General features: G+C 52.4%; 1 protein-coding gene across 22 annotated transcripts in view; it reads left to right on the top strand.

The window, feature by feature from the left end:
* The window catches only part of PTPRF (protein tyrosine phosphatase receptor type F), a 617,705-nt gene that overhangs the window by 518,645 nt on the left and 80,282 nt on the right, over nucleotides 1–18,778 (top strand). For 15 of the 22 annotated variants that reach the window (XM_038412822.2, XM_043520354.1, XM_043520352.1 and 12 more), the window contains 6 exons: nucleotides 2,188–2,457; nucleotides 5,580–6,161; nucleotides 7,068–7,201; nucleotides 8,513–8,657; nucleotides 13,095–13,400; nucleotides 16,207–16,400. In XM_038412822.2, the coding sequence (XP_038268750.1) occupies nucleotides 2,188–2,457; nucleotides 5,580–6,161; nucleotides 7,068–7,201; nucleotides 8,513–8,657; nucleotides 13,095–13,400; nucleotides 16,207–16,400 (1,631 nt within the window). The remainder of the gene's footprint in view (nucleotides 1–2,187; nucleotides 2,458–5,579; nucleotides 6,162–7,067; nucleotides 7,202–8,512; nucleotides 8,658–13,094; nucleotides 13,401–16,206; nucleotides 16,401–18,778) is intronic. The other 7 variants (XM_043520366.1, XM_043520368.1, XM_043520367.1 and 4 more) reach the window with 1 other exon arrangement.

Below are 18,778 nucleotides of genomic sequence, written 5' to 3'. Positions count from 1 at the left end.
GAGGACATTCTAGCCCTGTTCTCACAGAGTTGGGCTTTGAGGGCTCTTTCTGCATGCTGGTTTTTCTGAGACTCCAACCCTCCTGCATGGCCTCTCGGGGAGAAGTCACACTGGATGTTTTCCATTGTCCAGTGTTTGCATACCTGAGTCAGTGTGCATCTCCCTTAACTCATTCCCTTTGCTTTGTGACACCATCCCGGCCTCTCTTGCCTGCCTGGTGCATGTCAGGTGCATGAACAAATGCTCTGTGCAGACTTACAGTTTTTCTCTCTAATTTTTCTTCCTTTTGAAAATGTGGGAGATGCGGGGAGGTTGCTGTCCCTGGACTGGGACCCAGTCCAAACAGCGACTGTCTGAAAGAATTCAGCGCCATGTTCATTGGAAAATGAAACCTGCCTCCTAAGGGACGGTGCTGGGGTGCTTAGACTGAAAATACACACCATCATGTTAAACCCATCGCCATGTCCATTGAGTCCGCGCGATATTCTCATGACTGTGTAGCGCTCGAGGAGAGTTTCATTTCTGTCTGGTTTGGGGAGCGCTCCCCTGTCAGGCAGGTAACGCCTCCTGGCAATCACACATGTAGCTATTGATTTGGGATTTAATAATTGATTAAAAGAAACAACCAGCAAGACTTTGGATTTAGACATCTTAAAAAGCACACATTACCCTTCCCCCTGGCTGGGAAGGAGCTAATGAGCCCTGTTTTGTCTCCAAGAAGATGTGTAGTACACACACATTGTTGACAGCATTGTCTAATTTATCACCAAGTCATAGCTCTGTTGTACATCTAGCGTGGGGGCTTCTGTGTTCAGTCTGTGTCTGCAAGTCTGTGGATTTGGGAGTGAATCATCAAAGAGCCGTGCTAGTGAAATGTGGTTAGGCAGAGTCAGCCTGTCAGACTGAGCTGACGCTGCTGAGACAGTACCAGGGCTGATGTGGGAGGATGCCCAGTGCCACCGTGCTCCCCACAGGCCCTACATCAGAGAGTCCTTCCAACTCCACGGACAAAGTTCTGGGACCTGGAGCCACTGGGATTCCCTTTCAGATCCCGCTCTGTGACTCTTTGCTGCTCTACCTGCCGTGATTGCACTGAGCAAGAGTCATTGGGAATGGACGGCTCCGTGTGAGTGAGTCAGTCGTGAACCTTCCCTGGGCTTTGACATTTCCTTTCCAATGGAGAAGGCAGGGGAGAGCGAGAGTTCCAGGCAAGACACGTTCAGGCAGTTTCCCTTTTTAACTACAGACCAAACTGCATTAGCCCAGAGCAGACAAAGATTTACGGAACACAGTTGTGTTTCTCTGCCCCTTCTTAAATAGGCCCATAACACTAACCCTGCAGAAGGGGCCTCGTTTCTCAGTGTCATTTCTCTGACTGGAATGCATACGGCTGGCAGCTTTATTGTAGCTGAGAGTTGCTTACAAATAAGTCTTGAATAAAATACCCTGCGAGAGATTGCTATGGAGAGATGCTTTGCAATGAAATAAGGAGAAATACGTCTCCCAAAGTGCTGCCACAAAGGTGGCTCGGGTTCTGGCAACCCAGCACTCTCCTGTTGAAATGGATGGGATCTCACAGCTGTCAGGATTAGTGTCTCCTGCCCAGCAAGGTGATCAGATCAGGCTGTGACATTGTCATGCAGCTCTGGCGACTGTTTCTTTTTCTGAACCTGATCCCAAGTTCCATTTTCAAAGCAATTATATTTTATCTAGCAGTAACCCCAGTGCTAATTCAGAAAAAAATCCTCCCGCATCCCCTGCCCAAACCCTGTGAGATGTAGGGAGTGGGTGGCTTTGCTCTAAGCTAATAAATTGATCAGGTAATTCCATTTTGCAGAGCTTCAGTGGGCCCTGTACAAAGAAAGAGTGTGAGTGGCATTTCTGTATGCTTTCCAATTAGAGGGATGTAATTTAAATGGGGGAATGGTTCATGTTAGTAATAGCCTCCGTTTGGGGGGAGTGGATGGGCCAGCTCTTAATGAGTGGTTCTAATAAGATGCCAGTGGCTAAGGAAGGAGAGCAGTGTGTGTGCAATTTGACAAAGCAGCAAACAGCTTTTGTGCTTCGTTATATCTATCTCTATGGATAGATATATGCCCTGTCCGTGAAAATGTCAGACCCCCTTGATGTAGCTGAGTGCCACGTGCTGATCCAGTGACACTACTAACTGTCTCCTCCTTGTTACAGTGCGGCGTGTCGCACCTCGATTCTCGATCCCTCCGAGCAACCACGAGGTGATGCCTGGGGGGAGCGTGAACCTCACATGTGTGGCCGTGGGTGCACCAATGCCCTACGTGAAGTGGATGGCTGGTGTGGAGGAACTGACCAAAGAGGATGAGATGCCTGTCGGCAGGAATGTCCTGGAGTTGAACAACATTGTGCAGTCCGCCAACTACACCTGCGTGGCCATCTCCTCTCTAGGCATGATTGAAGCCACGGCCCAGATCACTGTCAAAGGTAAAACACAGTCCAGCCCCCCCATCCCTTTATGAGCAAGCTCTGCTGCTTCTCAGTGAGGTTTGGACGTGAATGGTCCTTCCATGGACTCCTGTTGGAGTACACTCTGCACTGCAGGTCCATAGCAGCCTCATGGCCCTGCTGTCTCGGGAAGGAAGTTCACAGCCCGCGACCTGATTTTTCCATTTGTTTTCCAGCTTAGATTTGACTCTTCACGCCAGCGACCTGTCTCCTCCCCCTGTGTGTGGAGCCCACGCCTCCCTTGGCAAGGGAGAGTGTGGGAGGCTGCTTGCCTGTGGACAGGCCGTGATGTGCCAAGAGGCATCACTGGGGCTACAGGGTCTGTTTCTCCTGAGGAATTCTGACTCAAGTCTCCAGCCAGCGAGTCCTGGCTCAGCCCCTGGCAGGTTGCAGCTGTGTCTTAGCACAGGTACCCTGAGGCCCGTGACCCAACCCTCCTCCTTGTCAAGAGACCCATTTTAAACAGGGATAAACTGGTGCCATGCCCTTGGGCTGTGTGCATAGGGACTTAACGGTGAGCTCCCACCCATGACATGGAGGGTCTTAAATGGACTCTTTCAACTGCCTGCTATACCCTCAGCCTCCACCCCTCTTTCTTGCTCTCTCTCTGCCTTCCTCCTCCCATCCTGCACTGTCTCTAAGGTGCGGTTCCTGCTTGTTTACTTGGCCCCAGCATGGGCTTCACATCACTATTGAATCCTGTGGATGCAGAGCCCTACTCCAGCGTTCAGCCTGAGATTCTGGCTCTGCATCTCCAGCTAGTCCCCAGGCAGGCCCAGAACAGCCCAGCCCTCCTCCCCCAGCAGGCAGGCTGTAACTCTCATTTCCACAGGCGCATCGTTCTTTTAAATCGGTCTGTCCTCACAAGCCCCAACTGTCTCACGGTCCCCTTTTAGCACCAAGGCCTTGCTCAAACAGTGCCCCAGAATTGAGACTTGGTCCCCTTTGACCTGGGAGTTCAACACAAATTCTTCTTCTCCAGATACTGTTTGCAAAAGCCTTTTAACCCTCAGCTGTTACTTGCATTATCCGTCACTCGGTTCCTGTCCCATCCCTGGGTTTGACCGTTTCTCCCTGCCTATACAATGTCCACAGCTGAGAGTCGGATGGAAAACGAGAGCACAGAGGGGGTGGGAGGCACAGCCCCGCAGCACTGACTGCTCTTTGTATTAATCCCTGTCCGCTCTCCCCACATCTGGGTGGTAGAAGGTGCTGTTTAACACAGGGCTGCATCTGGAACAGAAACTCAAGCCCTCACATGCACTCTGAAGGGGCCTAAGGCTTTCTGCTCAGTTCTCATTAGGAGCAAAGATCTTTAAGCCCCTTCCACTCTGTTTCTCCACCCCCCTCTTGGGCTGTGTGTTCTCCTAGGCGCCACGGTATCATTTCATCTGGTGCCTGCAGAAGAGTAGGTCTGGTCTGTCGCTGGGCAGAGGAGAAGACACACGTGGTCAGTGCTGGTGAAAAGCCATTATAAATTAGCAAACTATGTGGTTCCATACAGTGTGTCCTAAACTTCAGTGCTCCCAAACACTGGCCTGCATGCTAATGCACTAACTAGATTTGCTCTTGGGGTCATCTAAAGTATATATCACATGTCCCGTCTCTGCCTCTGGAAATCAGTACTCACCTGTCCTCCTGGAGGAATGCTTTACCCTCTCATAGTACTCCCATGTTCTGTCACTCATTGCGGGAGAGCCTGTCCCTGCTACCAGCATGCCCAGGATTGAGTAGGCATCAACAGTGATTTAATGATATGTTGCAGAAGCACCGTCAGCCCACAGTCAGACTCCAGTTCCCAGGGTGCTCAGTGGTGTACAAACCCACACAGACATGGTTCCGTCCTGAAGAGCAGACATTATTCGGCTGTACGTTCCAGGAGGGCTTCCTGTGGTGTGTGAGAGCAAAGCCTGATCAAACGTCCCGATGTCTGACTTAGAACTGGATTGCTTTTCTTCAAATCAAGATAGTTGGGCACTCATTTCCGGACAGAGTGTCGGTTCCTTTTAGCTCAGACTTGGGCATTACTGCAGCACAAATAATCAATAACCAGTTACCTGGACCAGTACATAGGAGACTTCATTGCTGGACACTTTAATTCACTTAGTAGCTTGATGCTCTGCAGATTTCCCTCACTTTGTTCTTCTGGTAAAATGGCAAATCTGGAGCAACTGCAGACCTCATTAACCTGTGCCAGAGGATGCTGTGAAGGCCAAGACTATAACAGGGTTCAAAAAAGAACTAGATAAGTTCATGGAGGGTAGGTCCATCGATGGCTGTTAGCCAGGATGGGCAGGGTTGGGGTCCCTGGGCTCTGTTTGCCAGGAGCTGGGAATGGGTGATGGGATGGATCACTTGATGATTACCTGTTCTGTTCATTCCCTCTGGGGCACCTGGCATTGGCCACTGTCAGAAGACAGGAGACTGGGCTTAGATGGACCTTTGGGCTGACCCAGTTTGGCCATTTTTGTGTAAACTCTTCAGCGATCTCAGTGTCAGAATTCCTGTGGACCGATACATTGTCTGGTTACAGTTTGACACGCCACCCTGTGAAATAATGGCTGTAAAAGTTGGTAATTTCTCTGGCTGCATCCTGTCTGCGTGTCCTGTAATACTTACAAGGCATTCTTAGCATCAGCGCATCTAACTGCACTTGCCATGAGTTCCCTACAGCCTAGGATGTTGTCTCTGTGGAGCTAGTGGTGTGGCCCCAGATTGTGTGTGGTACTTAGGCCATTTTCCTGTGTCCCTTTGTGAAGCTTGCTCCTGGAGGTGTAGCCTAGCCCAGGTGAGCACCTTTCAACTACCAGCTCAACACCCCGACAACAAGCATCCTTGTTAAATTACCTTTATTTAGCCTGCTGCTGGCAAGTGCTTCAAGCACATCTAATAATATGATTGCTCTGTTTATCCTTCCATTAAGAACCACTTCATGCAATATATGATGATATAAAAATGCATGTTCCAGAGTAGGAAATGATTTCTGCCTTTTAAAGAAGAATGTTAATGGGAGGTGGCAGCTCCATTTTTATCCCTCTGCACATTGCAGGAGTTGAGCTGACTGAATTATTTAAAATGCTTCTCTCTCCTTCCAATCCCAGCGCTGCCGAAGCCACCGACAGAGCCACTGGTGACTGAGACAACAGCCACCAGCACGACCCTCACCTGGGACTCTGGCAACTCAGACCCCATCTCTTACTATGTCATCCAGTACAAGCCCAAGTCCTGGGAGGGCCAGTTTCAGGAGGTGGACGGCGTAGCGACAACCCGCTATAGCATTGGTGGCCTCAGCCCTTTCTCGGAGTACGAGTTCCGCATCATTGCCGTCAATAATATTGGAAGGGGGCCTCCTAGCGAACTGGTGGAGGCACGGACCGGAGAGCAGGCTCCTTCCAGCCCACCCCTGAAGGTGCAGGCACGGATGCTGAGTGCCAGCACCATGCTTGTTCAGTGGGAGCAGCCAGAGGAGCCCAACGGACAGATCCGAGGATACCGGGTTTACTACACTACGGACCCGCATCTGCCTCTGAGCATGTGGCAGAAACACAACACAGACGACAGTCACCTCACCACTGTGGGCAGCCTGATCACAGGGACCACCTACAGCATCCGTGTCTTGGCCTTCACCTCCGTGGGAGATGGGCCTCCCTCGGACATCATCCAGGTCAAAACTCAGCAGGGGGGTATGTGTGAAACCTTTTTTCGTAGTGCTGTCCTCCTGCTCCCGGTGCTGCGTGTCCCTTTCCCTCCACCCCCTGCATGCTGCTGTGCAGGGCACCTTCTGTTTACCGGGCTTCTGAGCCAGGCTGGGTGCTTTACCATTCACATGCCAGAGTGACAACTTGGTGCCAGAGACAGCAGCTTCACACCGTTAGTGCGTGTTGGGGGAAATCTGTGTCAATTTCAGCAAAAATAACCATAACGACTTGTGTTGGACTCTGGCTGGACCCCGTGGAGGCTGAGTAACTCACCCCTGCAGCCGTGGCGGGCTCTCTCTGGGAGGGGTATGTCTCTGTGTGCAACGGAAGAGGCCTAGGCTGCCGACTGAATCCGTGACTAGAAATGAGCAATGCCTGAGTAGGCTGTGGTGGGTCTGTGCGGGAGCTGGATGAAGTGATTCCCAGCTCAGACAGAGAGACCCACACAAGTTCTGATCGAGCTAGTGCACTAAAAATAACAGAGAGACCCACACGAGTTCTGATCGAGCTAGTGCAGCTGCAGTGGCACGAGCCGCGGGAGGGGCTGGCCACCTGAGCATATACCTGGGTGGACAGGATCGTACTGGGGTTGCTAGCCCCTCCCGCTGCAGTGGCTGCACGACTATTTTTAGTGTGCTAGCTCGCTGAGAGCTCAAGCAGGTAGGTCTGTCTGCTCAAGTTGGATTTTACAGCTCCACCGCCCACACACCCTCTGTCACCAGCCTGGCCGCAAGGACTTGTCGTCTGGCCTGAAGCTGGGGAGTAGAAAGAGAGGGCCATGGTTAAATACAGAAGATCCTTTCCAGGACCAGGTTCAGCCTATGGTAGCAGAGTTTCTGCCGCTCTTCGTAGCATCCAGGCCATCACTAACTGTATTTTACTGGTCCCCAGTTCCAGCCCAGCCAGCTGATTTCCAGGCAGAGGCAGAGTCTGATACCCGGATCCTGCTGACGTGGCTCCCGGCCTCACAGGAGCGCATTACAAAATACGAGCTGCTGTACTGGGAAGGAGAGGATGGGAGTCAGGTGAGGAGTCTACCTTGACTTCAGCCAGTGACTAATAAGGTCAGAGCATCGTGATCCCGCAGCTGGGAAAAGGCCACCACAACCTTAGCTGCAGTATCTGGGGGCAGCATCGCAGGACGGTAACAGAAGTGTTTTCTCCCTAAATCCCAGTGGGCTCTTGGGTCTTTAGCATATGGTGGTGTGAAACCTAATCTCCACCTGTCTCTCGACTACACTGCTGCTCCAACCCGTGAGTTGATTCCCATCGAGTTAGTCTGGGGCCTGTGAACTGAAGCTCTAGTTCCTCGAGAAAGCACAGTGCAGTGATTTCTGGGTTTCAGCAAGACATTCCTAGTGCTGGGCGGTCAGGGGATGTGTGCAGGGTAATGAAAATAAAGCTTTCAAGTTGGCTGCAAAATTGACTACAAAATGTGACTGCACAGCTCCAAGACCAGAACTGCTTTGGAGGCCAGGCAGTCTTGAGAGCTGGACCTTCAGGAATGGCCATGCAGCCCAGGAGAAGGATGTGGGGAGAGTCCCTGCCTTGGGTGCCTGGAACAATCAAGACCAACCCAAAGCAGCCATCTCAGATTTATCCCTGGTGCAGTGCAGCATCATAGTGATAATACAGACGCAAAGCCTTAGTGTCCCATTGTTGTGTGGATGCATGGTCCAATTCCCTGTATGTTGGTGCCAGAAACAATAACAGTCACTTTGCAGATTGAACAACAGTGAGTTCCTGTAAGCAAGCCACTTGCCCTTCCTGCAGGACAGACAGGAGCCTGAAGTTCCTGACAGGATAGAGCGCTCCAGGGGACCTGCCCTTCCACATGGGCATCTCCAGGCCTGCTACAAACACTAACCAGTCCATAAGGTGGGGCTTTCTCCCCATGTCACAGCTGGGCAGGGACTCCCCAAGGCTCAATGCAAGTCTGAGACAGAGCAAGGAATAGACCCCAGCTGTTCTGCGTCTCAGGTGCATATTTAATGACTAGGTCATGCTTGCTCCCAAAACCTGGCACAGGGCATTAGCGGTGTCTATATAGCCATGCTGCGTGGGCAGCACTGTAAAGCTAATCTACTTCACTGTGGAGTCGTTGCGGTTTAATTCAAGAAGCTCAGTAACCTGAGACACCGGAGGGGTGTCTAACTCGAGTGTGTTTGGCAGCATGGGGGACGCTGTGTCTGGGCTCCGTGGCTCAGGAGCTCAAGGCTTTTCTGGGAGCGTGGCCACTGGCTCCCCTGGCCTTGGGAGCTGATCCCTGGGGAGAAGTGTTTATCTGCTCTTCTCTAACTGTGTAAAATAACTGGAGTCTCCCATCTGTTTTCCAGCACAAGGTGGACTTTGACCCAAGCTCATCGTATGCAGTGGAAGGTCTCAGGCCTGACACGCTGTACAAGTTCCAGCTGGGAGCCCGTTCGGAGCTGGGGCTGGGGGTGTACACCCCAGTCATAGAAGCCAGAACTGCCCAATCCAGTAAGTGTCCACAAGGCTGTTGGTGAGGACAGAGCAAAGGCAGCCTGGCTTCCCCCAGGCACGGGGAGCATCAGGCCTCGATGCTCCTGCCCTTGTATTGTCAGACCAGCCACTGACAAATAGCGACCCGGTGTGGGTTAGGGAAAGCCAGCCTGCATTCCCGTCTCGGCCTGGTTGGCAGAAGGTGATATGGTAAGTCCTGTCTGTATTGTTCAGCCATGCCGTCCCTCCCCGCAGGTAGACTCACAGAGACATTGAGGAGGGAGGAAGGTGGGCTGGCAAAGTGCCTGGGAGAGGCTGCTGGGCAGGGAAATGCGTCTCTGTGAGTTTACTTACATGCCGTCATGCCATTCAGATGGGCAGGCCAGGCTCAGACTGCTAGACTCTGGCAGCTTGAGAGCGCCTGTCTCCCAGGCCATGGGACACTCTCATTCCTCCCCCTCCCCTTCCCAACCCCCTCCCCAGCTGCCTGTCTGCTGCAGGGTGCCAGTGGCAGGACTGCATTAGACACGTTTGCAAGGCAGAGCTCCCCTGTGCTGACTGGCGGCTGGGAGACTAGGCAGAGGAAGTGGTGCTGTGTGTGAGTGAATGAGGCTGCTGCTTCAGGAACTGCAGGCGTGAGGGAAACAACCACAAGCAGCAGGGAAGTTAATAAAGAGGCCAGATTCTGAGGTGACCCTGGCAATATCACTTTCATCTGCGCTCTGCCCCATGTGATCGCAGAGCAGAGTTCACTTGGCTGTGATTGGCAGCTCAAAGTGCTGCTCGTAAGCAGATTAGGGCTATCAAAGGGCTCTCCGATAAGCTCGTTTTCACTAACCAGTTCTGGGCTTGCTGTCATGCAAAGAGCATTAAAAGTGGCGGAAGGAGCGTCTGTCTGGGATTTGGTGACCATGTGGGGTGAGCAGTTGGTGAAGGCAGCCGGCTTTCTCTGCAGGGAGAGCGTCTGCTGTTCCTGCTGCATGGGCTAGGCTGAGGTGGCCATCAGAGAAGGAGGGCAGCAGCGCAGCTTATGATTACAATGACCTTCCCTTCAAGGAAAAGGCTGCAGCCCTGTTTTTTCCTTCCCCCCATTAGCATATTAATTACCAGGATCCCAGCAGCCCAGTTAAACTAGTGCTTCGGCTAATGGAATCTTAGTGGCTGTGCAATAGATTGGACATAAAATAAGGAGAGAATCTCAGCTCAAGCCGTTATAAATATTTGAACGCTGGAAAACATGCTGTGAATATGGGGATTTGTCATTTTATTTTTTTTGCTGGTTTTGATGCCACTTTGTCATTGATAGACAAAGGGTTGGGCACCTCTTCCGCCACTCAAATAACAAAGCCAAACAGGCAACGGATGCAGGCACCAAGTGCTGTGTCGATGGGATTTAGCTAACCAGGAGCAAGGCATTCTGTCCCCACACAGTCCATTCATCAAGAGCACTCCATGTGTAGACAAGCCCTGAGGAGCCCTGCCATAGTCAGACTAGGAGAAGCCACTCCTTGGAGATAGCCCTACCTGCTCTCTGGGCTCCTAACCTACTCTGCACACACTGTCCACTCACCAGCACTTCCAAAGTCATCCTGTTAGAGATTTGGCTTTCTTAACAAAGACAACAGCAGTAATGTAACAGTTACCCAATTTTGGTGTCCCCACCACAAAAAGGATGCTGACAAATTGGAAAGGGCTCAGAAAAAAGCCCCAAGGGCAACTGATGTCTAGAAAACTTAAGAGTGTAGTGGATTCTCTGTCACTTGAAGTCTTTAAGTCAGCATTGGACAGCCATCTAAGAGGCCTGCTCAAGCTCAGCCTGAAATTATGGGCTTGATGCTGGAATCACTGGGTGAAATTCTCTGGCCTGCTATGCAGGTCAGATAGGTTCCCTCTGACCTTAAAATGGGTATCATTCGTCCATACTTCAAGTGATCGTCCCCTGTGCCATTTCATCTGGTTGCCCTGGAAAAGGCGTTTAGATCACAGAGAATAGCAAGCAGAAGCAGTCAGACTTGCATGATCCGAAGAGCCTGTTTCAAGTGATATTCCTGGCACTGACAAGCAAGAGGCATGTCCTTATGGGTTGTTAGCTGGGCTTTGCCCTGCCAGAACCAATTTTTTTGGCATTCATTGATAGACCAGGGGCTGGGGCCAGGGTTCACCATCCACAGCTATACTGTCTGCACAGGAAGCAGGGGAGCGTGTGCTGCCTCTTAACTTAGCCTCCAGCCACACAGATAGGACCCTCGGCTCCTGAGGTGTCTGAGCAAAGAGTTTTCCATTCCTAAGTGCTTGGTTGGGTTGAGGTTTGCTTGGACACCTCATTCTCCTGAGGTCCCAGAGGCACAGCAATCAATGCAGGAGTCCACAGCAGCACCATACAAGATGTACAATTTAGCAGAGGAACCCCTGAGCTGAGCCTGGCAGGGTCACCAGGGGCAGAGGACGGGGTGAGGGGGATGTTGGATGCTGAGGGGGGACCTGTTTTGGAAGTAGTCTGTGTGCCGGTGAATAGTAACGAGTCGCCTGCCAACCTGAGACTGCCCAGGCAGTGGGAACACAAAGTGTCTGCAGAAGTAGGGGCGTGGCCCACCCTACGCTGGGTGAGAAGCTAGTTAGGAAGCTCGTTCAAATTCACCTGCTGGGGTTCTGCAAAGGGATCTGGAAGTGAAAAGGGGCTGATGGTCCCCCAAACAGGTGTGGGAAGTGGGGGGAGTAAGGACCCTCAGATCTCTCCCCAATTCAAATGCTGCTCTCCCTCAAGATTTGCCAGGGTGCGCAAGGCAGATTTTCCCCTGGTAAGGAACCTCTGAGCTGGGTAGGGTTGCAGGCCCGCTCATGCCCAAGGCCGGGCAGCAGTACGCCCTCTCCTGGCCCTCAGCCTGCTGTGAAGTGGAGACAGCAGCATGTCTGCCGGGGGTGGGGTGGGGTGGAGGGGGTGTGTGTGTGCACACTGGCCCTGCTGCCTTTCAGGGGCAGGGGATGGACATTTCCATGCCGGGGGTGGTTTAAGTTGACCCTGCTTATGTTACTGCCTTTTATTTTATTTCCCTTAAGTGTTAAGCGACTGCTTATGTGTTTTGCGCATTGTCTGTGTGACTCTTACCCAGCCAACAGGCAGGATGGAAAGGGCCAGCGAGACGCCTACCTGTGCTGCCTTGCAGAGCGGGCCCTTCTGACAGCAGCTCCTCGCGTTAGGTCCCGGGAGACGCTGTGCAGAGCAAATGGCCGAGCGAACGCTGGCCTGCCTGCTTGGCCTTTGCAGCTGGTAGTGGAAGGGAAGGGCTTCCCGAAGCCTCATGGCTCCTCACTTCACAGGCGCCTCCTCTGAGGTGTCCCCCAAGACTCCATTCTCTCCAGTCCGCCTTCTCTGTCTTCCCTCTGACTGCCGTCTGGGCTGCTGATGCTCAGGTGTGTGTGCTGTATCTGTGCCTTGGCTCTCTCCCTGCCCGTTTCCTCCATTCCTGAGCACTACAGAGGGGGCCTGTCCTCACTGCAGGCTGCGGGTACCCATCAGCACCTCCTGCAGGTCGTTGTCCTTTGCTAATTCCCCTCCTGTCCCATATTCTCTTCCTTCATCGTTCCCAGCAGGGCCAGGAGTGGTGGGCTGGGTAGCATCTGTGTATTGGTCACTTTCATAACAGCCCACCCACCATCTTCTGTCCCCAGCCCGGAGCTATGGTTCCTGCTGGTCTGGCTCAGAACTTGCTGTTAGAGGCAGATGATTTTCACGTCTGCTTTGAAGCGAAACTTTGCCTGCCCCTTCCCCTCGTACCCCCTGGGCTGGGGCTGGGGCTGGGGCTGGGGCGGGATGGGGTCTGAAGCCTGTTGACAGGTAATGAACAAGCTGGACCCATTTCCATACATCCCTTCTCACATGCACAAGCACAACCACCTTCCCTGCCAGCCTTGAAAGCTCCACAGGCTCCCGCCCCATTCCAGGATACAGTGCCCAGTTCCCTATCTGGATTTCGCTCTAGCCAGTCTTCCAAGTGTCTTCTCTCTGTTCTGCTGCTGCATCTGCCCTCAGCTAGCCCCAGGCTCCTCTCTGCCCTTCACGCCAGCTCCCCACGTCTGGTGCAAGAGCCGTCTCCTCTGTCGCTCCAGCCTTCTGGGATTTTGCCGTCTCTTCAGCTCTGTTTGTTTCACATCTCAGCTGAAAACATCTCTCTCCTCCCTGGCCCCATGTCTCTCTCCCCCTCCACACTGTCACTGCATTAAACCCCAGACAGCTGGGGAGGCAGTATTGTGTTGCAATGCTGCCTGTCAGATATTCAGATACAGATTGCCCCAAATGACTTCTCAGATTACCTTTAAAGAAGGAGTGGGAGAGTCTGCAAAGCTCTCGGCTGTATTTCATTGCTACTGCGCAGTGCTCAGTTGGCTGGGTAAGAGTTCCCTCTACATTTTGTTTTTCCTTCCGCTCATTTCCCTTCATCTCCCCACTATCCCTAGCCCCTTCCGCCCCACCCCAAGAAGTCGAGTGTGTAAGCACCAGCTCCACTACCATCCGGGTAAGTTGGGTGCCACCGCCTGCTCAGAGCCGCAATGGGGTCATCACGCAGTACTCCATTGCATACCAGGCGGTGGACGCAGAGGACAGCGCCAAGCACGTAGTGGATGGAATTGGACAGGAACGCTCCAGCTGGGAGATCAAGGACCTGGAGAAATGGACAGAGTACAAGGTGTGGGTGCGGGCCCACACAGATGTGGGGCCTGGACCGGAGAGCTCCCCGGTGCATGTGCGCACCGATGAGGACGGTAGGTGTTACTGAGCTGCTCCTTTAGCCACTTCCCTGCAGGTATCCAGGACCCCTCCTTGCTGTTCTGCCTAGCGCTCCTCAGCCTGTTGCCAGTGCCCGGAACATGGTCACTGCCGGCCGGCCGGCCATAGCCGGGACAGACGGCTGCATTCACTCGGGGAGTGGTTCCTTCTCTCACACCACGCTCCAGCCTTGCAGCCTCTGCCATGTGCCCCTCTCCTGCTGCTGGCCTCTTCGCTGGCCTTTGTGTGCCTTGGGAGGGAGCTCATGGCAGGCACCAAGTGACTGGAGAGGCAGAGTCCTGGATGCCAGTGGTGCAGCTGGTCCATTGCACTTCCCCCATTTGATCCCCACCACACAACCCTGGGCCTTGCAGCCACTTGCCTGCACTCGGAGCACAGTTCCCCTGCCCTGGCCTTCCAGGCTTGTGTGAGAGCAAAGCTCCCTGTAATGGAAGCACTATCAGGCGGGCCCCCCAGGGAAAGACTGTAGGGCGCCACCCCCCAGGCAAAGGCTGTGAGGTGGGTCCCACCCTGGCAGCGGCTGTTCCCTCCTGCATTGTAGGATCAGGATTTAAAGTTAGCTTGTTGGCTAGAAATGCAGAAAATCAGAGAGAGGAAACAAAGTCCATTTGAGGCTCATGGCTATTGTTGGAAAGCTGCTCCCAGGCAGGCCACAGCTTACATAAATCTGTTCTTCCTCTCCAGTGCCAGAATATCCCATGTCCAGAATGCATTCCTGGCTGGAATGGCCTTAAACAGAAATTGCGTTGCATTAGCAAGTCTGTCAGTTATGTCACCAGGGCTTAAGCCGTTCCCTTTGAAGGTGCCTGTGCTCGGAGTGACAGGAGGAACTTCCGTGGTTTATGCTGACCTCAGAGGCTGTGCATGGCAGCGGGAGGGAAGCAGCCGAGAGGCGAAAAGAGGAGTATCTTTGCATTGCCCAGCCAGCTTCACAAATTGAGACCAGACATTTTGCAGTTTCACTAAATGTGCTGCCCTGTCCCTTGTGGCTCTTCAGCTGTGGGAGGTGGTGTATGGAAATGTTCATTGACTGTTTGCCTGGCTTGATGAATACATCCGTGTGTACTGCAGCCTGTATTGTTTGCTTCAATTCTTATCCAGCCAAGTCACAGCCCAAGGGAAGCTGCTACCCTAGAAATGTCACAACAAGCTCTCCTAGTTAGTTTTAGGGCACCGTGGTTGGACATTCCAGTTCAGCTGTCAGAAATGATTTCAGGTTTCTCCAACATGCTGATGTTCAGGAGATGTCCCCAAGGAAGGAATGTGAAATACAGAACTCTGAGTGAGATGAGAACAAATTGAACGTTCCCTCTCCGATCTCAGACCCATCCCTTGCTCACATCACTGGTACAGGCAGCACAGCAAACACCCCAAATGGGGAACCCACCTGGTCCCCCAGGACTGGATTCCTAGCAAACACTGTCCTGCCCCAGGAGCTGTTCCTGCTGCTGCCAGGGCTGATGTTCTGTTATCCAAAGAGCTCAGCTCAGGAGCATCTTGCTTTTCGCCCCAGTTCCCAGCTGAGAGGAGTGGGCGGGTGGGCTTTGGTTCATTCGCCCGGGGAAGGAAGTCGTGGGACTCACCCAAGGTCACTGAGTGGGTTGGATGACAACGCAGGGTGCACCAGGCTTGTGGTAAACACTTGACCACAGCCCCCTCCACTCTGTCACCTTTGCTGACCTAGCAGTGCTGAAATACTCACGCCTTCCCTTCTCTGATTTATTTAATTATCTACAATTAAGAGAGAAAAAAGAATGAAAAGAATGAATTGCCCTGAGGTTTCAAAGTCTTGCTTTCCTGCTGGGTAGCTGTTTCTTCCCATCTAGTTGGTTGGAATAGCAACATTCATTATTTCTGCATGTCAGCTATCCATCCCTAATTACCTAATTGGGATGATTTCTTGCTGTGCTGGGAGTTGGGGCATATGAGCCTTTTACAAGCCCTGGATCCTTCCCGGGGAAGGAAGAGTGGGTGGGGGCCCCTCAGCAGTGGGACAAAGGACTTGAGCTGTGTCCTGCAACTAGATCCTCAGTGCTTGCATGGCAGCGACACCCTCCAAAGGGAATGTGACTCTGCTCCCAGCTGGTTCAGTCTGAGGGAGCTTTCCAAGAGCAAGGGAGAGGTGGCTTTTTCAGCACTGACAGTGTTCAGTCAGCACGGGAGCAAAAAGGCAGAAGGAAGTCATGTTTCCAAAGGGTGGACAGGGTGTAAATACATCTTTAAATGTGCCTCACCTGGCAAGGAAATTGATATTTTCAGGGCACCATACGTTTTCATTTTATTCTCCAAAAGCATTCAGCGAGCCAGGCATGAAGTGCAGGCCCCCAGACCCCTCTCGCTGGCTGGGCTCAGTGACTGCTCTCTCTGCTGTTTTTCCTCTTCCCATTAACCTTTTGTTGTCATTCTGGCAGTGCTGTGTAGGATCTGGGCGGTGATGGGGCATGTGGGGACGTGTCAGTTTCAGGGCCCATGTTACATCTGCCTAGAGCTGCGTGTCTGTATTTGAGCAGGTCGTCTGCCCTGGGGAGAGTAAACAGCAGACTGCAGGTGGCATCCTGGAGCCTTAGGCAAGGTGTACTCCTGTAGCTCACAGTCCGAGCCACTCCCACTGGGGCCATAGGGCTCTGTCTGGCCACCGGGGAGATCCGGGTGATGGGACTAGCTGTGCAGGGAGGTGTGTGTGGCCAGGGGTGTGGGAGGAGGTGGGGGAATGAACGCTCTGTGGTGGTGGGAATAGTGTGACCTGTGCCATTAACGCTGCCTGTCCCATGTGTGTTCTAGTGCCCAGCGCCCCACCACGAAAGGTGGAGGTGGAATCTGTGAATTCAACAGCCATCCGGGTCAGCTGGAAACTGCCACTCTCCAACAAGCAGCATGGACAGATCCGGGGGTACCAGGTCACTTACGTGAAGCTGGAGAACAATGAACCGCGAGGGCAGCCTGTTATCAAAGATGTCATGTTAGCAGAGGCCCAGGTACAGCATGGGCCTGCGGGCTGGTGGGCATGGGACAGTCACTATTGCTCTGTCGCACAGATGGTGTCTTGAGTAAAGCTCTGCACAAACGCCTCCTGTTTGCAGCGACACTGAGGTTTCAAGGACAGATGTACGCTGCGATGTGCAGGACACAGGATGCAGCCAGAGGCCACTAAGTCACTGGCTAGACCCAGGGACAGACAAAGCTGATTCCCAGAGGAGACGTGTGGCTTGCCCCCTTGGAACCGGTGTTTACAGAGGGCTGGTGACACAGTTAATGAGATGATGATTGCACTGTCCTGTGGATTCTGGGTGAGAGAGGAGAGCTCAATTGGCAGGGATTTATTTCCTTATAGCTCCATCCCTGCCTGTTAGAGGGACGTGGGGAGCTGGCACGTAGTGTCTGCATCTTGCCAAGCAGGGAGTAATCCTTCAGAGAGATTTAAATAAGTCTTTCCTGTCTGCTTCCTTTTGCATTGCCAGTGTTCAGCAAGGGACAGAGCCACTTTAAGGTAAAGCTCCCTAGGCAAGACTTTCTTCATATTTGCCCATCATCAAACCCAGCCCCACCTATTGGCACATTGCACCGAGAACCATGAAATTCCCCATTGCCAGGCTCTGCCCAGAGGACTCCAGCCAGTCATGCCCATTTACAGCTCTGCTTTTGTAAGGTGAGACTCAACCTAGATTTACCTTTTGAAACACAAAGGTAAACCGAGCAGGCAGGTCTGAGAGGGTTGGGCAGGAGTGAAGAAGTGAGACAGAGCTTGGGAATGGATTTCCCTCCCTGCGTTCACACTCACTCCATGCTTTGGGCTGCCAGCAGGCTCTATGGTCTGCCTCGACTCCTGCAGTGTATTCCATGTGCGGGCCCTCACCCTGGTCAGTCTAGACTTCCAGCACAAAAAAAGCAATCGCTGCTCTCTGGGAGTAACTTTCCTGGGGCCAGGGAAGTCTTCAAAGCCTCGCTTGAGTCATAGCCGCAGATAGAATAAAATTCCTCTGGAGGAGAGCCCCGAGCCCTACACAGGATGGACCTGGGCCATTCTCTGCAAAGAGAATTGTACAAATCTACTGCTGCAAGTGACAAGTGGCCAATTCAGACCTGGCCTGCTTGAATCATACCCAATATAAACACTGGAGAGCTGCAGCCATTAATTGATCCATCTCCTGAATGCAGCTATGAATCATTTACACATTTCTCAGCAGGGAGCACGGTGCTCAGAGCAAAGTTTTTCCCATTCAGATTCTGAAGGATTAAACCCAGTCGCAGTGTGGAAAAGGACAATGTAAAGGAGAGGAAATGGTCTGAGAGCTCACTGAAGGGCTGGATGGAGCACAGCAGTGGGGTTTCACATGCTTCTTTATTTGAATACATAGAAAAGCTGCCTAATGGCCTTTTCTTTTCCTACAAAAGCCTCAACTTTCTGCTGTAGTTTGAACAGTTTATCACCTTCCAGTTTAGTTTGGGGCTAATGGGTTAATCCCAGTTTTAGGTCAAAGCAAGCACTATTGCGCTCATAGTCGCCTTCAGAACCTTTCCTCTTCAGCCAGTCAATCTCGTTCTCATTTCTTGCTCATTTCCTAGACAATGGGGAGTTTTAGAGAGAGCGGTTCTGGTCTCTGGAGCCCCCTGCTAGTTCATTGCAATGAGGGTAGATTCCAAGGCTATAGAAACTTTCCAATGAGTATCCAACTCCTGTCAAAGGTTCCCTAAGCTCCCTTTTGCAGGGATGTGTCCGTGTCCCTATAGGAGGGGTAAGCCCTGCTGTGTGTGTGTCTGAGGCTATGTCTACACTACGAAATTAGGTCGAATTTATAGAAGTCAGTTTTGTAGAAAGTGTTTTTATACAGTCGAGTGTGTGTGTCCCCACACAAATGCTCTAAGTGCATGTAATGGGCGGACTGTGTCCATGGTACTGAGGCAACCGTAACTTCCGGAGCTTTGCACTGTGGGTAGCTATCCCACAGTTCCCGCAATCTCTACCGCCCATTTGAATTCTGGGTAGAAATCCCAGTGCCTGATGGGGCTAAAACATTGTTGCGGGTGGTTCTGGGTACATATCGTCAGGCCCCCGTTCCCTCCCTCCCTCCGTAAAAGCAAGGGCACACAATCGTTTTGCGCCTTTTTCTTGAGTTACCTGTGCAGACGACATATCATGGCAAGCATGGAGCCCGCTCAGCTAACAGTCACCGTCTGTCCTGGGTGCTGGCGGACATGGTACTGCATTGCTACACAGCAGCAGTGTATTGCCTTTTGGCAGCAGACAGTGCAGTATGACTGGTAGCCGTCGTCGACGTAGTCTTGGATGCTCTTTTAACTGGGTGCCTGGGCAAACATGGGAGTGACTCAGCCAGGTCATTTCCCTTGTTTCGTC

The sequence above is a fragment of the Dermochelys coriacea genome, chromosome 8 (genome assembly GCF_009764565.3).
Source record: "Dermochelys coriacea isolate rDerCor1 chromosome 8, rDerCor1.pri.v4, whole genome shotgun sequence".
Classification (NCBI taxonomy): Eukaryota; Metazoa; Chordata; order Testudines; family Dermochelyidae; genus Dermochelys; species Dermochelys coriacea.
Note: the sequence above shows the minus strand (reverse complement) of the source record. Positions and strands in the feature narration are given on the sequence as shown.